At 39.3% G+C, this 19146-nt stretch overlaps 1 protein-coding gene across 6 annotated transcripts in view; it reads left to right on the forward strand.

The window, feature by feature from the left end:
* Positions 1–19146, forward strand: part of AK9 (adenylate kinase 9) — a 124123-nt gene that overhangs the window by 56931 nt on the left and 48046 nt on the right. For all 6 annotated transcript variants that reach the window (XM_046674576.1, XM_046674580.1, XM_046674582.1 and 3 more), the window contains 5 exons: positions 933–1009; positions 4081–4215; positions 13871–13960; positions 14438–14638; positions 15007–15128. In XM_046674576.1, coding sequence (XP_046530532.1) covers positions 933–1009; positions 4081–4215; positions 13871–13960; positions 14438–14638; positions 15007–15128 — 625 coding nt within the window. The remainder of the gene's footprint in view (positions 1–932; positions 1010–4080; positions 4216–13870; positions 13961–14437; positions 14639–15006; positions 15129–19146) is intronic.

The raw sequence follows: 19146 nt of genomic DNA on the forward strand, positions 1-19146 counted from the left end.
GAATGGGCCCTACCTTACTTAACTAGTCCTCTGCTGGTGAATACTTGATACAGTTTTTTGATATTATTTTTAAAAGCTGCAATCCGCTTTCTTACACATGTTTCTTTGTGCAGTAGTATGCCCATTCCTGAGAGCTAAATTCCTAGATACAGAATTTCTAGGTCAAAGGTATATACATTTTAATTTTTAATAAATGTTGCCTTTCTCCATCGTTTTACTAACTTTCCTTATACCTGTCCTCACCATTAAGGCAGGTATAGTGCTCCAACCCTGATGAAAAATGGATTCCCTCCAGTTTAAAGTTGCCATATTCCAAGTCTATTTAAATTTCATCAGAAAATAATTTTTATGATTACAAAGATGAATTGATGAATTTTCTGTTTACTCAATATAGAAAAATTTTTAAATGCAAAAAATGTTAAATAAAATTAAAAATTTTAATAATGCCACCATCCAGAGATAATTACTATTAACTGTTTGGTTAGTTTTCTTTAGTCTTTAGTCATCATTTATATACACTTTAAAGCAAAATTACAGTTGTATTATACATTGTTTTATACTATACTTTTTTTTCACTTAGCATTATATTGTCAACATTTCTCATTTAATCAGAAGGGAAAGTGGTATAACTTCTCCTATTTGCCTTTTCAACTTGGGGTTAAACAATCCTTCATTAATTTTGACAGTTTTCCTAATTAATAGCCAAAGTTTTTCCAAGTATAACATTTCAACTTTTCTTACCCAAAAAAAACCCTAAAAATTAACTGGCCTAAATATGGCTAAATTAGACATTTACATTGTAATATAAAAAGTATAATGAATGTTATGAACAACTTACTCTTTATTTTTACCACTATAAGCCTCAAATCCTGTAATATTGTGCAATGTGTGAATTTCCAAAGATGATTAAATTTTGAACCTTTTCATTTCAGAAAAGCCACAGAAGAGGCACTGAGAATAGAAGAAGAAAATCAGAGGCTAATAGAAGTTATGAAAGACAAGGCAAAAGGCAAACAGATTAATATCATTAATAATGTGTCATTTAATTTTGTATTATTACTGCAAGCAACTGCAGTATTTCCAGTGAATTATAGACAGGGTGGCCATATTTCCCAGTTTGCCCATGAGAGTTCAGATTTACGCCTACTGTCCTGAAGTATTTTTTTGACTCCTATTCATTCTCAAGGTGTTCCAATTTGGATAATAAATTATGTGGTCACTGGAAGAATGGATTCATAGGCAAAGACTCCTGACACACATAGCTACTCGTGTACCTTCTAAGAGGAGTACACAGTAGGACACCATGTGTCACCTGTCTAAAAATGGTTACCCTTGCCATGGATGACACATGGCTGTTGGAATTACATCTATTAGATGGATCCTGCGGGAGTTGAGAAAACAAGCCAACTCTTTCTCTACCCCTTGTCTTTGCACTTAAGCTTCCTTCTCCATTATAGAAGAACTTACTCTAATAGTTCCTTTTAGAATTCTTAACCTGGGGTCCATGGATAAAATTCAGAGGTCTGTGAACTTGAATGGGAAAATAATTACAACTTTATTTTCACTAACCTTTAACTGGAATTTAGTATTTCCCTAAACTAGTAATTAATATAGGCAACAAAACACAATAGTATCAGCAGTACCTTGACTTTGTCACCAATAGAAATGGAGATATTTTCATATCACATTACAGTTGTATATCTTGTTTATGCTTATCAATATTGCAAAATTATGGTAGTTATTAACCAGCTATTAGTTCTTATTATTTAATGCATTAGTAAAGATGCACAAATGTCCTATAGTGCAAAATATACTTGGATATAATTGGTTTCTTATGTATTTTAGTTTATGAGTTTGAAAGCATTATTCTAAGAAGGATCCATAAGTTTCATCAGACTGCCAAAGGGGTCCATGACTCAAAAGAGTGAGGAGTATCTGTTTCAGTTTTCCATTGCTGTGCAATAAGCAACCCCCAACTGTAAGACAGCCACCATTTTATCCTGCACACAATTCTGTGGGTCAGGACTTTGGGTAGGGCTCTCTCTGCTCCCTGAGGACCTCAGTTCTGGCTTTGAATGCCACGTTGGAAGTAAATCCTCCAGCCCCAGTCAAGCCTCAGATGACTGCAGCCCTGATTGACATGTTCACTTGACTTCATGAGAGGCTCAGAGCCAGAACCACCAATTAAGCTACTCCCAAATTCATGACCCCAGAAACTGCAAGGATAATATGTCAATTATTGTTGTTTTAACCAACAGGTTAATTTATTAGGTTTTGGGTAATTTATTAGGAAGCAATAGATGACTAATACAACACATCCCTCAGACAAAATCACAGATAGTACAAGGATCTTAGAATACTTTTCAATCCATTCCTGATTTACATGTTACACGGGTTATCCATTAGGGTTCTAGAAAAAGTATTAGAATTTTTTACATTTTTTTTTTGAGGAAGATCAGCCCTGAGTTAACCTCTGCCACCAATCCTCCTCTTTTTTGCTGAGGAAGATTGACCCTGAGCTAACATCTGTGCCCATCTTCCTCTATTTTATATGTGGGACACCTGCCACAGCATGGCTTGGTAAGCAGTGTGTAGGTCTGCGCCCAGGATCCAAACCAGTGAACCCCAGGCCACTGAAGCAGAGTGTGCAAACTTAATCACCAGGCCAGCCCCAGAACTTTTTACATTTTTCTGCATCATTATATAAATTCTTTTTATATGTATGTTTTATAAAGTACCTAATATGGAGAAGAACACAACTTATAAACTAAATATATGCATATTGGAGGTATATGATAAACGTTTTTTGCTATAAGAGATACTCAGTTAAAAGACATTTTGAGTTTCTGGTATAGAGCACATAACTTCATCCCAACCCTAGTAGGGTTCAGCAAATGCCCCTTCTTCCTTGTATGTATCACCATAAATCCTCCATATAACACAAAAGATTCACCACATTCCAAGTCACATACTTGGAAGCCCCATGCTCTACAGTCCCGCTCAGACTTTGAAATACAAGGACCCTTCAGGATGCTTTTCTCTGGGTTCTTAATCACCCAGATTTAGATTAAAATCCAGGTACCAGAGGTATCTCATACCACTACACTGTGATTCTTGGAAGGTACCCGTTGAGGGAAGGAATTCCCACAAGAGTCCAAAACACAAGCTCATTTATTTTTTCATATCATCTCTGCATAGGAAGTAGCTTGTTTTTCAGTCACTTTCATAAATATCTTAAAGGGAATTGGGGAGACGGATTTTCTGACACCACCATTCACCCCATCTTCTCCCTGAAAGACTTCCACGCATATATTTCTTATCATCAGCAACAGCGACATGAAACTTGGAGTTATGCTTTTTAAATTTACACTTAACATATTGATCAATATACCCTATTATTTGTAATTAGCTATAAGAAAATATATAAAGTCTAGCCTAGTTCTGCACAACAGAAGTATAATGTAAGCCACATATGTAACTTTAAATTTTCTAGTAGTCACATAAAAAGTGAAAAGAAATGGAGGAAATTAATTATATTTTATCTAATGCGCTATAGCCAAAATATTATTTTAACATGTATTTAATGCCAAATTTATTGATATATTTTACATTCAATTGTTCAGACTAAGTCTTTGAAATCCATTGTATATTTTATAATTACAGCACATCTCCATTTAATAGACTAGCTACATTACACGTGCTTGATAGACTCCTGTGGTTAGTGGCTACGTATCAGACAGTGCAGTTCTAGCCATTCCCTTTTTGAATGGACATTTGGGCTTTTTCCAGTCTTGTACTGTTATAACATCTGGCACTGCTATAAACATTTCTTCTTTTGAGTGAACCCTTAGGCTGGTGCTCCCAGAGCATTCTGAATACATGACCATCACCCTTTACCACTACATTTTAATAAATAAAATATGTAGCTAGTATATCTCTCTCTCTCTCCTAAAGCCACATGCTCCAGGAGGGTTGGGGCCATTCCTTGTTTTGGGCTCAGCACTTATCAGCATGCCTGGCACCCAATTGAATTTTTGTCGACCTAAACTAAATGATTATTTATTCTCATTTTTTTTCTAGAAGTGGAAGAGCCTGAAACTGAGGCTGAAGAGGAGCTTGAAGGTGACGAGTCTGAAGCCCAGGAAAGCGAGACCAGAGGGTTGTTACCTGAAGAGCCGGAAGCGTCTGAGGTCCCTGAAATAGAACCTGAATCAGGTGAGACTTTATAGGGGGCCGCGTCCTTCCTTCTACTCATATCCATTCATGCATTGGTGTGTACAGGCATGGGTATATGTGTTTCCATGTTAATAAAATGGAAGCAGGCCAAGAATGGAGAGATGAGCGCCCAGAGAATAGTCATTCAGTCCAAATCTCAGAACTTGAAGTGTGGTGGGAAAGCCGGGTCTACTCTGCCCCAGTGCTGGCACTCAGGAGGAGGGCCAGCTGCCTCATTTGTGGGGCACGTTGTTCGAAAAGCAAAAAACAAGTCCATTAAAGGTTCTAAAATATAAAGCTTTTCTTTTCTTCTTCTACGGTCTCTCTCTCAACTTGTCATGATGCTTTTTATTTGCTATTTAATGTCATTCTAAGTAAAGAAAAATTAAAAATTTAAATTATTAAGATGAATTCTATTGTTCATCTCTGTGTTGTGCAATGCAATTTTTAAATGCAAATATGAGAGCGTTTCGCTCCTATGCAAAATCACCAAAATTACACAATTCATATTTTGCAGCTCGTACATGCATATGTGTTTCATTCTTACCGGAACACTAAGTTTCATGCACAAAATTAACTCCAACTTTTTATTTCACTTCTTAGTATGCACATGTTCTACAGCACTCTCTACCTTTAGCTTCCTAATCATTAGGAAAAGACTGAAAGGAAAGGGAAGTCGGGGCTGCCCTATCTTTTCCTTTCCTTCTATGTCATCATCTTCAGCGTGAGTGTTTAGCTCATACAAGAAAGTAACATGAGTAAGAAAGGTTATGATGGGGTTCCTTGGTCACTCATGTCTCTTTAAATAGTATCACCTTCTTTCTGCATCTGAAGCAAGTTCTAGTTCAAAGGGAAAGCATGATCTTTCAGGACCGTCAGCATCCTCCCCTCCCCAAACCACTTAGTCACACTCACTCTCACACATCGTGAGTCCCCTGGAGTTCTCCGCTCATGAGGAGGCATCAGGAACGCTCATGAGAATGAGATGGCAAGAAATTACGAACATATATGGTGTATCTCTCTGCCCACATGCATGCTCTATTATCCCGTTGGAGTCCTTTGGGATTTCACATACAAAACACAGTGCAATGATAAAATTCTTAAAAATTTCAAAATGACAACCAAAGAGCTTTAAACTAAGTGTGAGGCCTTTCTGAGCAAGAAATCCTGTGCAGGCACACAGGTCGCACACTCATGAAGCCAGCGCTGCCTCGGTTTGGTGGGTTGGGACAGGGCAAGAAGGAATCTATGGGCAATAAAAGTCACTCTCAGGACTGGAGAGTGGGCTTAACACATCAAGGTAGGTGCCCCACCATGGCGGGAGTGAGGCTCCTAAGAGCTTCCAAGCACAGTTAGTACTGGATTAGAAACTAATCCTACCAACTAAAGGTCTTCAGATACCAGCAGCTAGAGACCAACCTGGAGCAATTTAGGGCCGGGAACCTGCTGTTAGCTAGTAAAAGAACCAGGACTAAGTGGAATTTTTACAATAAGAAATCTCAAGTTCAACATAGGTCATTTTTACTACATGGATTGGCATTACCTTTATGGGACAATGAATATAAAATCAGATTCCTTGTGCCAGACAGAGATGCCAGCAGGATGAAATACCCAATTTCCCTTTAAGAGTCCCACGCCTCTATTGACTGGAGTTCCCACCCCGAAACTTCATTATTTTCTTCAGTACCTAACCAATGAGGCTGACAACAGTTCTCTCACCCACCTGCCTTTACAGAACAGACCACAAAGTACCCAGAGAAATAAAAGAAACTGCCATCCATTAAATATGACCCATCAAACACATCCCCAGAGTTCCAGTACCCACAGTATCTCACAGTTAGGATTTACTAATGGAACAGGTCTAGCGGACAATTTGTTTTTATTGCCTTTTCTCTCATTCTTTCCCCCAGGGAGCCTACTTTGGTGTTCTAAAGCCAGTATCCTACTCCATTTAGGGTCAGTTCTAGCCCAATGCTGTAGACATCACTGGGCTTCTCCAGGGCTGGTTCACCTCTGTGAAATCATGGCTCTGTTTTGCCATATTAAACCATATTCTCTTTCACAGAGGGTCTGCTCTGGTTTACCTAGTGTTTACTTCTTCCATCCAAGGGTCCCTTCCCACAAAGTCTCCTCCTCTAAATAGCTTAAGTAATCAATTTTTTTTCACTTAAAACTGCCCTGTCTAGTCCTAAAAAGACAAATACTGTATGATTCCACTTATGTGAGGTACTCAGAGTGGTCAAAATCATAAAGACAAAGTATAATGGTGGCAGCCAGGAGCTAGGGGGAGGGGAGAATGAGCAGTTACTGTTCTGTGAGTATAGAGTTTCAGTTTTACAAGATGAAAAGAGTTATGAGGATGGATGGTGGGGATGGTTGCACAACAATGTAAATGCATTTAATCCTACTGAACGGTACACTTAAAAATGATTAAGACAGTAAATTTTATATGTGTATTTTGCCGCAATAAAAAAAAGAAAGAAAAAACTGCCCTAACATAAATCCATTACTTTGGGATTTTTTTTACATTACCCAGAGTACCCTATGGTGGGCTGATGTTGGCCGCCATATATCCACATCCAAATTCCCAGAACCTGCAGATGTTATCTTATATGGAAGAAAGGTCTTTGCAGATGTGACTAAATATTTTCAGATGGGGAGATTATCCTGGATTATGCATATGGGCCCTAAATACCATCACGAGTGTCCTTATAAGAGAGAGGCAGAGGGAGGTTAGACCCCCACACAGAGAAGGCGATGTGAAGATGGAGGCAGACACTGGAGTGGTTCAGCCTCAAGCCGAAGAATGGCAGCAGCCAAGAGAAGCTTGAAGAGGCAGGAAAGGATTCTCTCCAGAACCTCCGGAGGTAGCACAGCCCTGCCAACACCTTGACTTGTGACTTCCGGGCTTCAGAACTGTGAGAGAATCCATTTCTGTTGTTTTAAGCCACCAAATTTGTGGTAATTTGTTACGGCAGCTACATGAGATTAATACATACCCAAAACAGGTTTTTTATGCCTCTTGCTAGGGAATACATCTTTTCCTTTGGAGTTTGACTTCTGTCTGGGGCCACAAGATAATCATTACCTCTGTCAATGCTCAGATAGGGTGACTGAAGTCTCATTTCAATCCTGTTGTCACTCTAGCCTTCTTAAAATGGAATGACACATGTATTGCTTGAAGGTCAATAACATTCTGATGCATTCAGAGGCTAGTTAATCACTTTGATCATTCCTAATTTGCTCTCTTTATGTACTGGTTAGGTATAGGCAAATTGTGCATGGAACTTGCAAGAACATGAACTTAGAGGAACTATTGGCTTGTATCACAGTGCTTCATTCCAAGAACTTCATGGAGATATAATAGAGTCAGCTATTAATGAACATTGGGAAATTTATCCATTCCCTTAACAAATATTTATTGAATTCCTTCCAAGTGCCAGGCAAAGCAACAGGACTGCCCTAGGTAATAGGGACTCTGCATGATCAAGATAGTCAAGGTCCCTACCCTCAAGGAACACTCATTCTGTGGGATGAAGAACAAAAACAAACAAGTAAATAACTAAGATAATTTACGATAGTGTTAAGTGCCATGAAGAAAATATATGAAAGTATTAAAGCAGTAGCTGGGATATAGTAGGTGCCCAATAAATTCTTGTTGAATGAATGAGCAGGCGGAGACTATGGGTATGGTTTGGAAGAGGCAACACTAAACATTATAGTCGTGGAAGAGTGTCATCTGAGAAGATAACACTTGAGGCAAGATGGAAAGGCTGAAAAGGATCTGGACAAACATCCCGCCACTGCAAAGGCTCAGAGGTGAGCACAGCTCCCATGGTCAAGGAAGAAACTGAGTGTGGCTGGAGCACAGTGAGCAAGAGGGAAGTGAGAGATGAGGTTGGAGAGCAAGGCAGAGGCCAGAGGCTTAGAGAGTATGGCGTTTTCTCTAAGTGCAAGTAGTCATATGATCTCATTAACATTTTTTAAATTTCACTCTGGCTGCTATATGACAAGTTTATATCATTGTTCTGCACCTCAAGTTCTTCATTTGTAAAACAGGGTTAGGAATATTTACCCAGCAGAGTTTTTATAGGGACAGAAACATTTAAAGCACCTAGCACAGTGTCTGGCAAATAGTTGATGCTTTAGCATCATCATTACCAGCCTGGCACTTAGGGCTTTGCTCCTCATCTGCCTGATGTAAATTCTGAGAAGGTCAGAGCTCAGGATTCCTATCCTAAATTAAGCTAAACTAAAACTTAGAGCTCTCAAAATCAGTTCCCTCCCCAAATAGCAGAAGGAAAGGAATCAACATTTTGGGCTTAGATGAATCAGGATAAATTCCTGGAGCTGGAGATGGGGTCACCCTCCCTCAGCCATGTGGGGAGGGGATAAACACCGGAACAAAAGCACAGCTCTGACAGGAAGGAAGAAGAAGAAAATGGCCGCTGGGTGAGTTAGCAAGAGGGTCTGCTGCAGACTGTGTGATATAAAGTCTCTTTCATCTCTCCCTTGCCAAATCTTCATAAATTCCACATTGCTCTCCAATGCTTGTTTTCAAGTAAGTATTGGGAAATGTATTCGTTTCCTAGAGCTGCTGTAACAAATTCCCATAAATTTGGTGGTTTAAAACAACAGAAATTTCTTCTCTCACAGATCTGGAGGCTAGAAGTCTAAAATCAAAGTGTTACCAGGGCCATGCTCCCTCTGAAGGCTCCAAGGAAGAATTCTTTCTTTCCTCTTCCTACCTTCTGGGGGCTCCTGGCAATCCTCGATGTTCCTTGGTTTGTAGCTGTATCACTCCAATCTCTGCCTTTATCTTCACACGGCCTTCTTCTGTGTGTCTGTGTGTGTGTGTGTCTGTGTGAGTGTGTGTGCCTCTCCTTTTATAAGGACACCTTTCATTGGAGGTCCTTAACTAATTACTTCTGCAAAGACTCTATTTCTACATAAGATCACATTCACAGGAACCTGGGGTCAGAATGTGAACATATCTTTTGTAGGGACACAGTTCAGCCCATTACAGGAAGTGCAACTCAAAGAAAAGGAACAGAGGACAGCAGACATCTGGGATATTTAAGGACAGCCCTCATAGTAGCTACTGCACAGATAGCATGTCCCAAAAACCAATGATTCCTTCAAGGCTGTGTAAAAACCAATGCCATGGTCTGATCAAGACCCAGTCTACTGAATCTCTGCCAGGTAAAGCCTGACTTCAGCATGTTATTAGCACCAGACTGGGCAGCCTGGAGTGAGCAATTACTGCACATTCTGCAAGTCCCTTCTTGCCACCCTATTAGCCAGACACCTGACCAGATTTAAGCAGCAAACAATTCAAGGTTTACCTCTGATAAATTCTGGAGTACTGATGATCAACGTTGTTGATTAAGGGTTGATCACGGACTTCAACTATCAAGCAACTGACAGGATTGACTTTCTAAATTAAGAAGCATACTGCCAACCTTGCTTAAGTGGAAGGCCATTCTATCTGTATATATTGTGATTGCATTTGTCTCCAAATAACAGAAATGCCAAAAACACTGTCTTAAATAAGAGATGTGTCTCATTGGTGAGTTCAGGGCTGGTTTGAGAGCACAAAGATGTCATCAAAGATCCAAGCATCTCTGTCCTCCTGTTCTTCCATCCTCACAATCAAGCGATGGCTGCTGCATCAAGACATGTCTGCATTACAGGCTTGGAGAAGCAGGAAGCAGCAAAGGGCTAAGGACAAGCTTTCCCCTTGCAAGCTTTAACTTTTTATTTTTAATTCAAGAAATAGATAAACTTGAGGGACTCCCACCTACACTTCATCGAGCAGAATTGTGTCACTGGCCACTCTTAGCTGCAGGGAATCTGGGGATTTGATTTGGCTTTGCTGCCTGTATGGTCGAAGGCCAGGGAAAAGAGGAGTTAGAGAGGTCGTGAAGGAGCCCGACAGTATGCACCCTACTCTCCTTGCCAGATTGCAGGTTGCAGGAATGCCTAGGGGCGGGATTGCCTAGGGCCAGAGTTCAAGATTTTACTCAAGAAGCAGGTTTTAATCTGCTCAAATTCTTAAACAAATGCTCAACTGAAACTTTAGAGTTCCACATCCCCAAGAAATGTTTTCTTGTGGGGTAGATCACCTGCGTCAGCATCACCTAGGGTTCTTTATTTTAACCCACATTCTGGTTCAGTAAGTTCAGTAAGGATGGAGTTTAGGAATCTACATTCTAATGAACACCTCAGATAATTCTTATACTTGCTAACAGTTGAGAACTACTGCCATAGGAGAAAAAATTTAGCCTGTGAAAAGTTTTATAAATTATTGCCTTAAATCATAGAAAAGGCTCAGTATGAAAAATCTGATCCTGAAAACATAAACTCTAGGATGACTTAGCTGCACAGTGTGTCCACAGGTCACAATGAATTGACGTGTTGAGTAGAATATATAGACCACTTAAAATTTGGGGAAAGTCTCTCAAAGACAGTGATCATACTTCTGGTATAATCAATGTTGAATTGTGTGTTTAAAAATCATTCGGATATCCAGTCAAGTTTGATATAATGTGTGCTAATTATAAAAAATGTAGAATGCATACAAATAGAAAGATGAGAGAAAATGACCAGAGTTCTTCCAGCAAAAGGCGATAAATATTTAACATTCTGATGTATTTCCTTTCAGTTTTTCTATCATGGGATTTCGTTGTGACCTGTGACCTGTTTGGACTTAAGAGAAAAGTTTTCTCTGGGACATTTCTTAAGTCCTACCACAGAGTTATTCTCACAAACTATAACTATTCATACTGAAATTATTTATAAACTTCCTCCAGGTATTATTCTGAAAAAGAGGGCACAACTCTTCCACATTGTTGAATGCCCACTGGTGTGGCCAGTCCTTTCCAGTCCGTTAGAACTGGCCGTAGATTTATGCAGCTATGTAGTGTTGGGATTGTTGATAATACCCTTGGGATGTCTCCCAAATCCCACAGTTTCTCCATTTGTGAGATTTTCATTTTGATTCTTCTCTTAGTCATCTGGCCTATATCTCTGATTAATTTTTTAAATATCCAAGGTGGTATATTGTGTGAGTTCTTGCAACTCTATTGCTTTCACACATGAAAAACAACTTAGAAGCTATTAAATTATTATCATAACCTCTTCTCAAGATCCTGCATGTTGACATTGTTCCATTGTCCTCAACACAAGGAAACATCTGATATCACTTAATTTATGTTCTTTTCTTTCTCCTGCAGGGATGCTCAAAGGATTTTTTTTTAAAGAGTTTGTTTTTCCTTTTTCTCCCCAAAGCCCCCCAGTACATAGTTGCATATTTTTGGTTGTGGGTCCTTCTAGTTGTGGCATGTGGGATGCTGCCTCAGCATGGCCTGATGAGTGGTGCCATGTCCATGCCCAGGATCCAAACCAGCAAAACCCTGGGCCACCGAAGCGGAGCGCACAAACCTAACCACTTGGCACGGGGCCAGCCCCTCAAAGGATATTTTTCAATACCATTATTTTTTAAAACTTTGCTGGATATGAGCAATTTTTCCTAGAATTTGCTGAGCTCTTTTTCTCTTCATACCACAGTCTTCGTCTAGCTCAAAATGGTTTTCTTCAATTATGTCTTCATTTATTGCTTCAGATTCCTTTTTCAGGATCACTTATTATTTTTTGGTTACATAGTTATTGTTTCTCAACCATATTCATCTTCTTCTTCCTGATAGTTTTCATCTCTTTGTTCTTTCTCCCTGCATTCTTTGGAGAGTTGTTATCCTCCTCGTCTCTGATTTATTTTATGCTCCTTATTGCCTCTCCCCTGATGCATATGTTAATTCTGCTATTGCACTTTTTCTTTCCTTGCATTGTTTTCTTATTTCAACTAGCTTTCTTGTATTTCTGCCTTTATCTTAGGTTGATCTCTCTTTTTGCCTCATGGTTCCTATTTCATAGATTCTGTTGTCCTCCTGTGCTTTTTGAGTACACCAAGCATTTATCTTCTAAAATTTACTTTACTTTACTTTGCTTTCTATAAGAAATCTTTTTCAGAAGCAAGCTCTTTATCTGCATCTTAGGATCATACTCTCTTTTCCTTCATTATAAGATCTTTTCATAGGCCTTGTTGTTGTTGTCGCTGTTGTTGTTTTGTTGCTGTTGACTTCTCCTTGAGTGGAGCAGACTATATATCCAACTTTGGCAGGTAGAGTAGGGTAAGCAACACAAAGGGTAGGTCGAGTATTTCTAAGAACCACCAGACACACACACACACACACACACACACACACACACACACATTTCACTTAAACTTCTTGCCTGATACTCTCAGATATTCCTGAAGGTCAAGTTATTGTGCATCAACCTAGTTCAAGTTGTGATATTTAGTACGTGTTGATCTTGTGTGACTTTTCTAGACTGGGGCTGAGTCTTCATCCCTAACTATTGCAGTCTTGGATTAAGCCACAGAAGCTAAGACAAGTTTAGAATTCTCTGTATATTCTTGGTGGTCTTCTTGTCTTTGTCATTCTTTTCTTAGGCAACTGAGTACCTTATAATTAAACATGCTGCCAGCAGGCAAGCCCAAGGCTTGTCCCCTTTTAATATCTGCTCTCTTGAGTATCAAACATTATAGATTCTGTAGAAAGAGGACTCAACCATTACTTTAGCTAACTTAGAAGACAGTTTCCACAGTGTCACAGAACAAAGATAGATAGATAGATAGATAGACAGATAGATAGATGAATAGAGATTATTTATCTATATATGTATTTAGTCCACACAAAACTTGTGTCTCAGAACCAGGAGAGACTGTGGGGTGAGAAGACAGATGATTAGTACTTCCTCCCCTGAAACCATATACGCTAGATCTGTACATGAAGCACGTCTTGTATCATCCAGAAAAATAGCTTTCGATCTATACCTTCAACAGTGATATTAATTAATATTATTCTCAATTTCACCAAACCTACACCCAAAACTGAGACTTTGGCATATCATCATCCTATTGTCACTTTATGGTCTTTTGGTGTATCTTCATGGGTATCTTAATAAGAAACTAAAAGAAATATCAGGTACTGCTGGTCTGATGCTATGTAAACAGAAGTTTGAATAATATTTAACAATAGTTATCAGTCAGAATTGTATGTACCATGTGTCAGTTATTATTCTGGTCAGTATCCTTTTTGGGTTTTTTTTGTAGCCACTATATTTATTTATTCATTTTTTAAAGATTGGCACTTGAGCTAACATCTGTTGCCAATCTTTTTTTTCTTCTTCTTCTCCCCAAAGCCCCCCAGTACATAGTTGTATATTCTAGTTGTAGGTCCTTCTGGCTCTGCTATGTGGGAAACCACCTCAGGATGGTTTGATGAGCAGTGCCATATCGACACCCAGGATCAGAACCTGCGAAACCCTGGGCTGCCAAAGCAGAGTGCATGAACCCAACCACTTGGCCATGGGGCCAGCCCCTGTCCTTTTGTATATTTAAGAATATTCTTCATTCTCTGCCTTATTCTATTAGGTATTTTTAGGCTATACTTTACCTAACAGGAATTGTATTTTCAATTAGACATAGTATATACAATTTAAACTGCATTTTGAAATTTTCTTTGTGCCAAAACTTTCATAAAGAAATAATGTTTTAAAATTCAAACACTAACTATTAGATTTCTTTTTTAAGTATCTGAGATTACTGAGGATACTACAGTTGAAAGAGAAATTCCAAAAGGATCCAAAGAGGACATGGAAACTAAAGAATTACCTGAAACAGGTTAGATTATAAAATAAAAGCAGTTAGTGTGTAAACATGCTCTTCAGATTGTCTTACGAAGGGCCTAGTCCCCTATTTTAGGCGGAGTATCAACTTCCTACTTATTTCTATCTTGTATGCCAGTTGATGTGTGATATATTTATTTAGCTTATTACATTAAAAGTGTATCTTGACAGCTTATAACATTGTTTTTCATCAAATTTTATTTTATACATTTTATTAACAGTTGAAGTCCATATTAAATTCATATTAATTATCCAAATAATTTGGATTTTATTAATGGTTAATAATTCATCTACAGCCAATACAAGGAACAGAGCATAATTAAAATATGAACTTATAAATGTACAGTATTGCTTAGAACGCTATTTCTTTCAAATGTTTTTAAAATATTATAAAGTATAAAGTATTTTGGCAATATGACTAAAGATATAATATTTGAAGACTCTTTTTTTTCCTTTTACCTTTACTCAAAAGTTGTACTACCTGAGTTTCCAGAAGATGCTTATCCTGATGTCCCTGAAATGGAGCCACTTAAAGAGCAGGTTAAATCTTTCCGCTCTGCCTGGCAACTGCTGGAAGCAACAATCAATGACTCTTTCATTCAGATTTTAAAATTGGAGATTGCTGACAAAACTCCAGAGGAACTACTTCAAAAAGTGATGGAGACTATGGAAAGTAAGGGCTGTAATCATAACATTTATTGTCAAGAGCAGGTAATATTATTAAAAGCACTGTGAACGTTTAAAGCCTTTCTTGATGGTTTATGAAGTAAAACGTTCAATATATCCAGAGATGATATCTATAATATTTAACAACTCTCACAGCGCAGGCTCCCACCAATCAGAACAGCCCTGGGACACAGACAGCACTGGTCAAACTGGCCAGTGGTCACTCGACGAATTTGTAAAGGCCTATTTGCATACACATTTAAACTAAGAGAATCAGTCATTATAATTAATTTTCCAAATCTTTGACTACTATGATATGCTAATATCCTTTTATCCTAAAAATATCTTCCCAGATGTTTCTTCTTTCTTTTATAGAACCTTTTCAGTACCCTGCATGGGAGTTAACTTTGGAAGATTATGATGAAGAAACAGAAGACTACCAGGCGGAAGCCGAGGCTGATGAGGAGCTAGAGGAGGAAGACGAGGAAGAGGAAGAGGTCTGAGTCTTTTATTACCGTCATTCACATTGGCCACGTCATTGAAAGTGCACTGTCTAGAGTGGTAACTAGCACTTTGGGACACCAAGAAAACAAGCAGGCATCCTCAATTTTGTAAGTAAGGATTTTCAGGGCCTGGCCCCCGGGCAAGTGGTTAACTTCACGCTCTCCACTTTGGAGGCCCAGGGTTTCGTCAGTTCAGATCCTGGGCTCAGACCTTGCACAGCTCATCAAGCCATGCTGAGGCGGCGTCCCACATGCCACAACTAGAAGGACCCACAACTAGAATATACAACTATGTACTAGGGGGCTTTGGGGAGAAGAAGGAAAAATAAAAGATAAAAATAAATTTAAAATAAATAAGATCTTTTAAAAAACGAAAACATTTTCAACGCACTTTGCCTCCACTCCAGCCTCACTTGACCCCTGAAATGCCAGGGCTACTTAGATAGTATATTACACACATGAAAAAGAAAAGGGGGAAATCTTTAAAAGAAATTTTCCATGGAAAAATCTACAGGTATTCGAGACAAATATTTTGTAAATTTAACAGAAGTAGGTGTCTTATGTAGACTACAGCAGTGGTATCTTTGAGAGGCTGCTTACACGATAGTAACAAGTGGTATTCTCAGACAGGAACAACCCGTTTTCAGGCACCAGTCTACTCCCTTGGCACCAACATCATAACCATGCTCATTTGATAGCCACTCAATTCAGGCATCTATCAATAATAAAATAGGAAGTGATCCTTTTAATTTTGGGTTTTGTCAATAAAAGAAAATAATGTATGAAGTTAGATAAACATACAGTTGTAATTAATTGAACCCCAAATATCTGTGTGTCAAACAACAAGTTATGTAGTGTGATTCTGATAATAACCCTCAGTACCTTATCACGAAGACTGCTAAGCCCTTCAGTCAGGATGGCTAAAGGATGTGGGTTTTGTCCTGCTTATATTCAGATTCTCTTCTTCAGTCATCCTTCTGCCTTCTTCTGTGTCCGCTCTGCTCTGCAAGAGAACGATCTCTTTCTTCTATCTGCAGGCAATTCTCAGGCTGTCTGTAATACTCAAAATTTTATTTTTAAGTATGGTCTTTATTGATAATACAGTGTTTTTTCCTCACTTCCATTCTGCCTAATTTACCATGACACAGATCCGTTTTACCTGCTGTATTAGTTTCCTAAGTCTGCCATAACAAAGTACTGCCAACTGGAAGGTTTAAACTACAGACATTTATTCTCTCGTGGTTCTCAAGGCCAGGATTCTGAAGTCAAGGTGTCATAGGGCCACGCTCCCTCCCAAGGCTCTAGGAGAATCCTTCCTTGCCTGTTCCACTTCTGGTGGCTCCAGGTAATCCTTGGCTTGTGGCTGCTTAACTCCAGCCTCTGCCTCTGTCTGCACATGGCCTTCTCCTCTTCTGCGTCTTCTACTTCTCTTACAAAGACACTTGTCATTGGATTTAGGGACCACTTGGAGAAGGAACAATGATATATCATCTTGAGATCCTTAATTACATCTGCAAAGATGTTTTTTCCAAATAAGATAGACTTTGGCTGCCAGGAGTTCTGGGAGTAGATCCTTAGAAAATTTGATCTAAGGAAAGAGAGCCCTCTATCTTTATATCCAAATGGAAAAAGAGCGAGAAAGAAGTTGACTTCTCCCAGCTCAGTCAATTGCCCTGACTAATCGTAGTAACCAGAGGAGTTCCTATGTGACTGAACCAACCTCGGTCATGTGCCCACCCAGTGACTACGCGGTGGGAAGTTACTATGATTGTCTGGTCCACTTGACACCGAATGTGGAAGGAGCAGTTCTCCATGAGAAGAAGGGAAAGGGTCATGTTACTAGAAAAGGGAAGAAAGGTGATATGCAGCCAAAAGTAAAACATATAAGTACATCATAAGAAAAATTCTGGGAATATATATACTAAAATGTTCACAGTCATTCTGGGCAAGTTGGAGTAAGAGGGAATGGATTTACCCTTCTGCCTGAAACAACTAAAAACAGCATACAATACATGAAACCATTTTCAAGACATTGACATGACTAGTGAAGCACCATGGTTCCAGAGAAACAGCAAACAAATGAGGTGCACCCTGTGATATCCCCAGTTTACTGTCTGTAAGGTCCTGTGCCTTGTCCAGGCCATGGTACCAGGAGGAGGGACCCAGGCAGAGCCTGGAAGAGTCCTGGATTGGAGGAGATGGAGCACAGAATCCCGAGGCACCAAAGCAGCTACAGCTTACAGAGAAGGGACCAGAGAGGAAAGGACTGCACAGAGAGAGAACTCTGGAGACCTGCAGAGCATCCCCTTCAGGCACTCAGCCGAGCGCTGATCAGCTTTGCACGTGAGGAAACTACTCGAGGCCAGGGGAAGGACCACCTGAAAAGAAAGAGGGACTGGTACTCAGATCTCACACCTGGCCAGAAATCATGCCTGTTCCCAACCAGACTGGAATAACCTCCCAATTCATGGGGCGTTGGGTAGGGTGCTAAAAACAGTCTAGCCTCAGGAATGGGGGATAATTAGACCTGGAAGAGTACACAGCAAAAAAAAATTAAATAAAAGAACTGCTGATACATGCAAAACCTGGATGAATCTCAAAATAATTGTGCTAAGAGAAAGAAGCCAGACAAAAAAGAATGCACACTGTATGATTCCATTTATATAAAATTCTAGAAAACGCAAACTAATTACAGTGACAAAAGACAGAGCAGTGGTTGCCTGGGGATGGGCCAGGTAGGAGGCAGAAAGGGGCAGGAGGAAGGATTACAAAGAGGCGTGAGCAAACTATGGTATTGATAAATATATTCATTATCTTGCTTGTGGTGATGGTTTCACGGAAGAGTAAATATGTCTAAACTTATCAAATTATATACTTTAAATATGTACAATGTTTTAATGTCAGTTATGCCTCAATCAAGCTGTTAAAAATGTTAATAGTGGTTATCTCTGAGTGATAGACATACAAGTAATTTTTATTTTTTAAATATTTGTCTATATTATCTGATTTTTTAACATTAGAAATATATCATTTTATAACTGGAAAAAATCAACAACAAAGATATTTCCCTTTTGCCAAAGAAAAAGTACAAAAAGAAACAACAGTTCTAATGCCACTGCAGTCAGGAATCCTGCCAGGATGTGCCCAGGTGTTTGTCTGTTCTCATCAATCCTGCCTGTCCTTGGCGCGCCTTTAACTCTGTAGGTTATATATTTCTGTGTGTGTGGGAAATTCATTCTTGCCTTGCCTCCATCTCTTTTTCTCCTTTCATAAAATCTGTTACTGATTAGGTCTCCTGGATCTATCCTCCAAATATCTTACCTTTTCCCTCAAACTTTACATCTCTTTTCACTTTGTTCCTATACTTGTAGATAAGTCTTCCATTCAATCTTCTAACTTATGACATTCATTGGGGTCTCTGGTTTTCTATTGAGGCTGTAACAAACTACTACAAAGTTGGTGGCTTAAAACAATCAAATTATTGTACAGCTTTCCGGGTCAGTCGTCTGAAATGAATCTTTCAGGGCTAAAACCAGTGTTGGCAGTGCTGGTCCTTCCTCTAGAGGAGACTCCTTTTCCTGTCCTTCCTAGCCTCAGAAGGTCACCTGCACTCTTTGGCTTGTGGCCTCTTCCTCCATCTTTAAAGCACATCACTTCAACCTCTGCTGTCAGTCATCGCATCTCCTTCTGCCTTTGACGGTCTTTCCATCTTATAAGGACCCTTGTCCTAATCAGATTACATTGGGCCCACCTGGGTGACCTTCCCATCTCAAGAGCCTTAACTTAATCCCGCACAGAAGGTAACGTGTTCGCAGGTTCTGAGACTCTTTGGGGGGCCATTACCACAATTGGTCACTCTCTTCCTCAGCTCATTTGCATATTTTTGTTGGCACTCATGCACTTTCTAGTGTTCACTCGAATCTCTATAAATGTCTTCATTATTTTTCTACTCAGAGATAGAGTTTCTTCCACCTTTGTGTTGCAGAGTTTTGTGGTCTGTTTGATCTGACTC

Source organism: Equus quagga, chromosome 11 (genome assembly GCF_021613505.1).
Source record: "Equus quagga isolate Etosha38 chromosome 11, UCLA_HA_Equagga_1.0, whole genome shotgun sequence".
Lineage (NCBI taxonomy): Eukaryota > Metazoa > Chordata > Mammalia > Perissodactyla > Equidae > Equus > Equus quagga.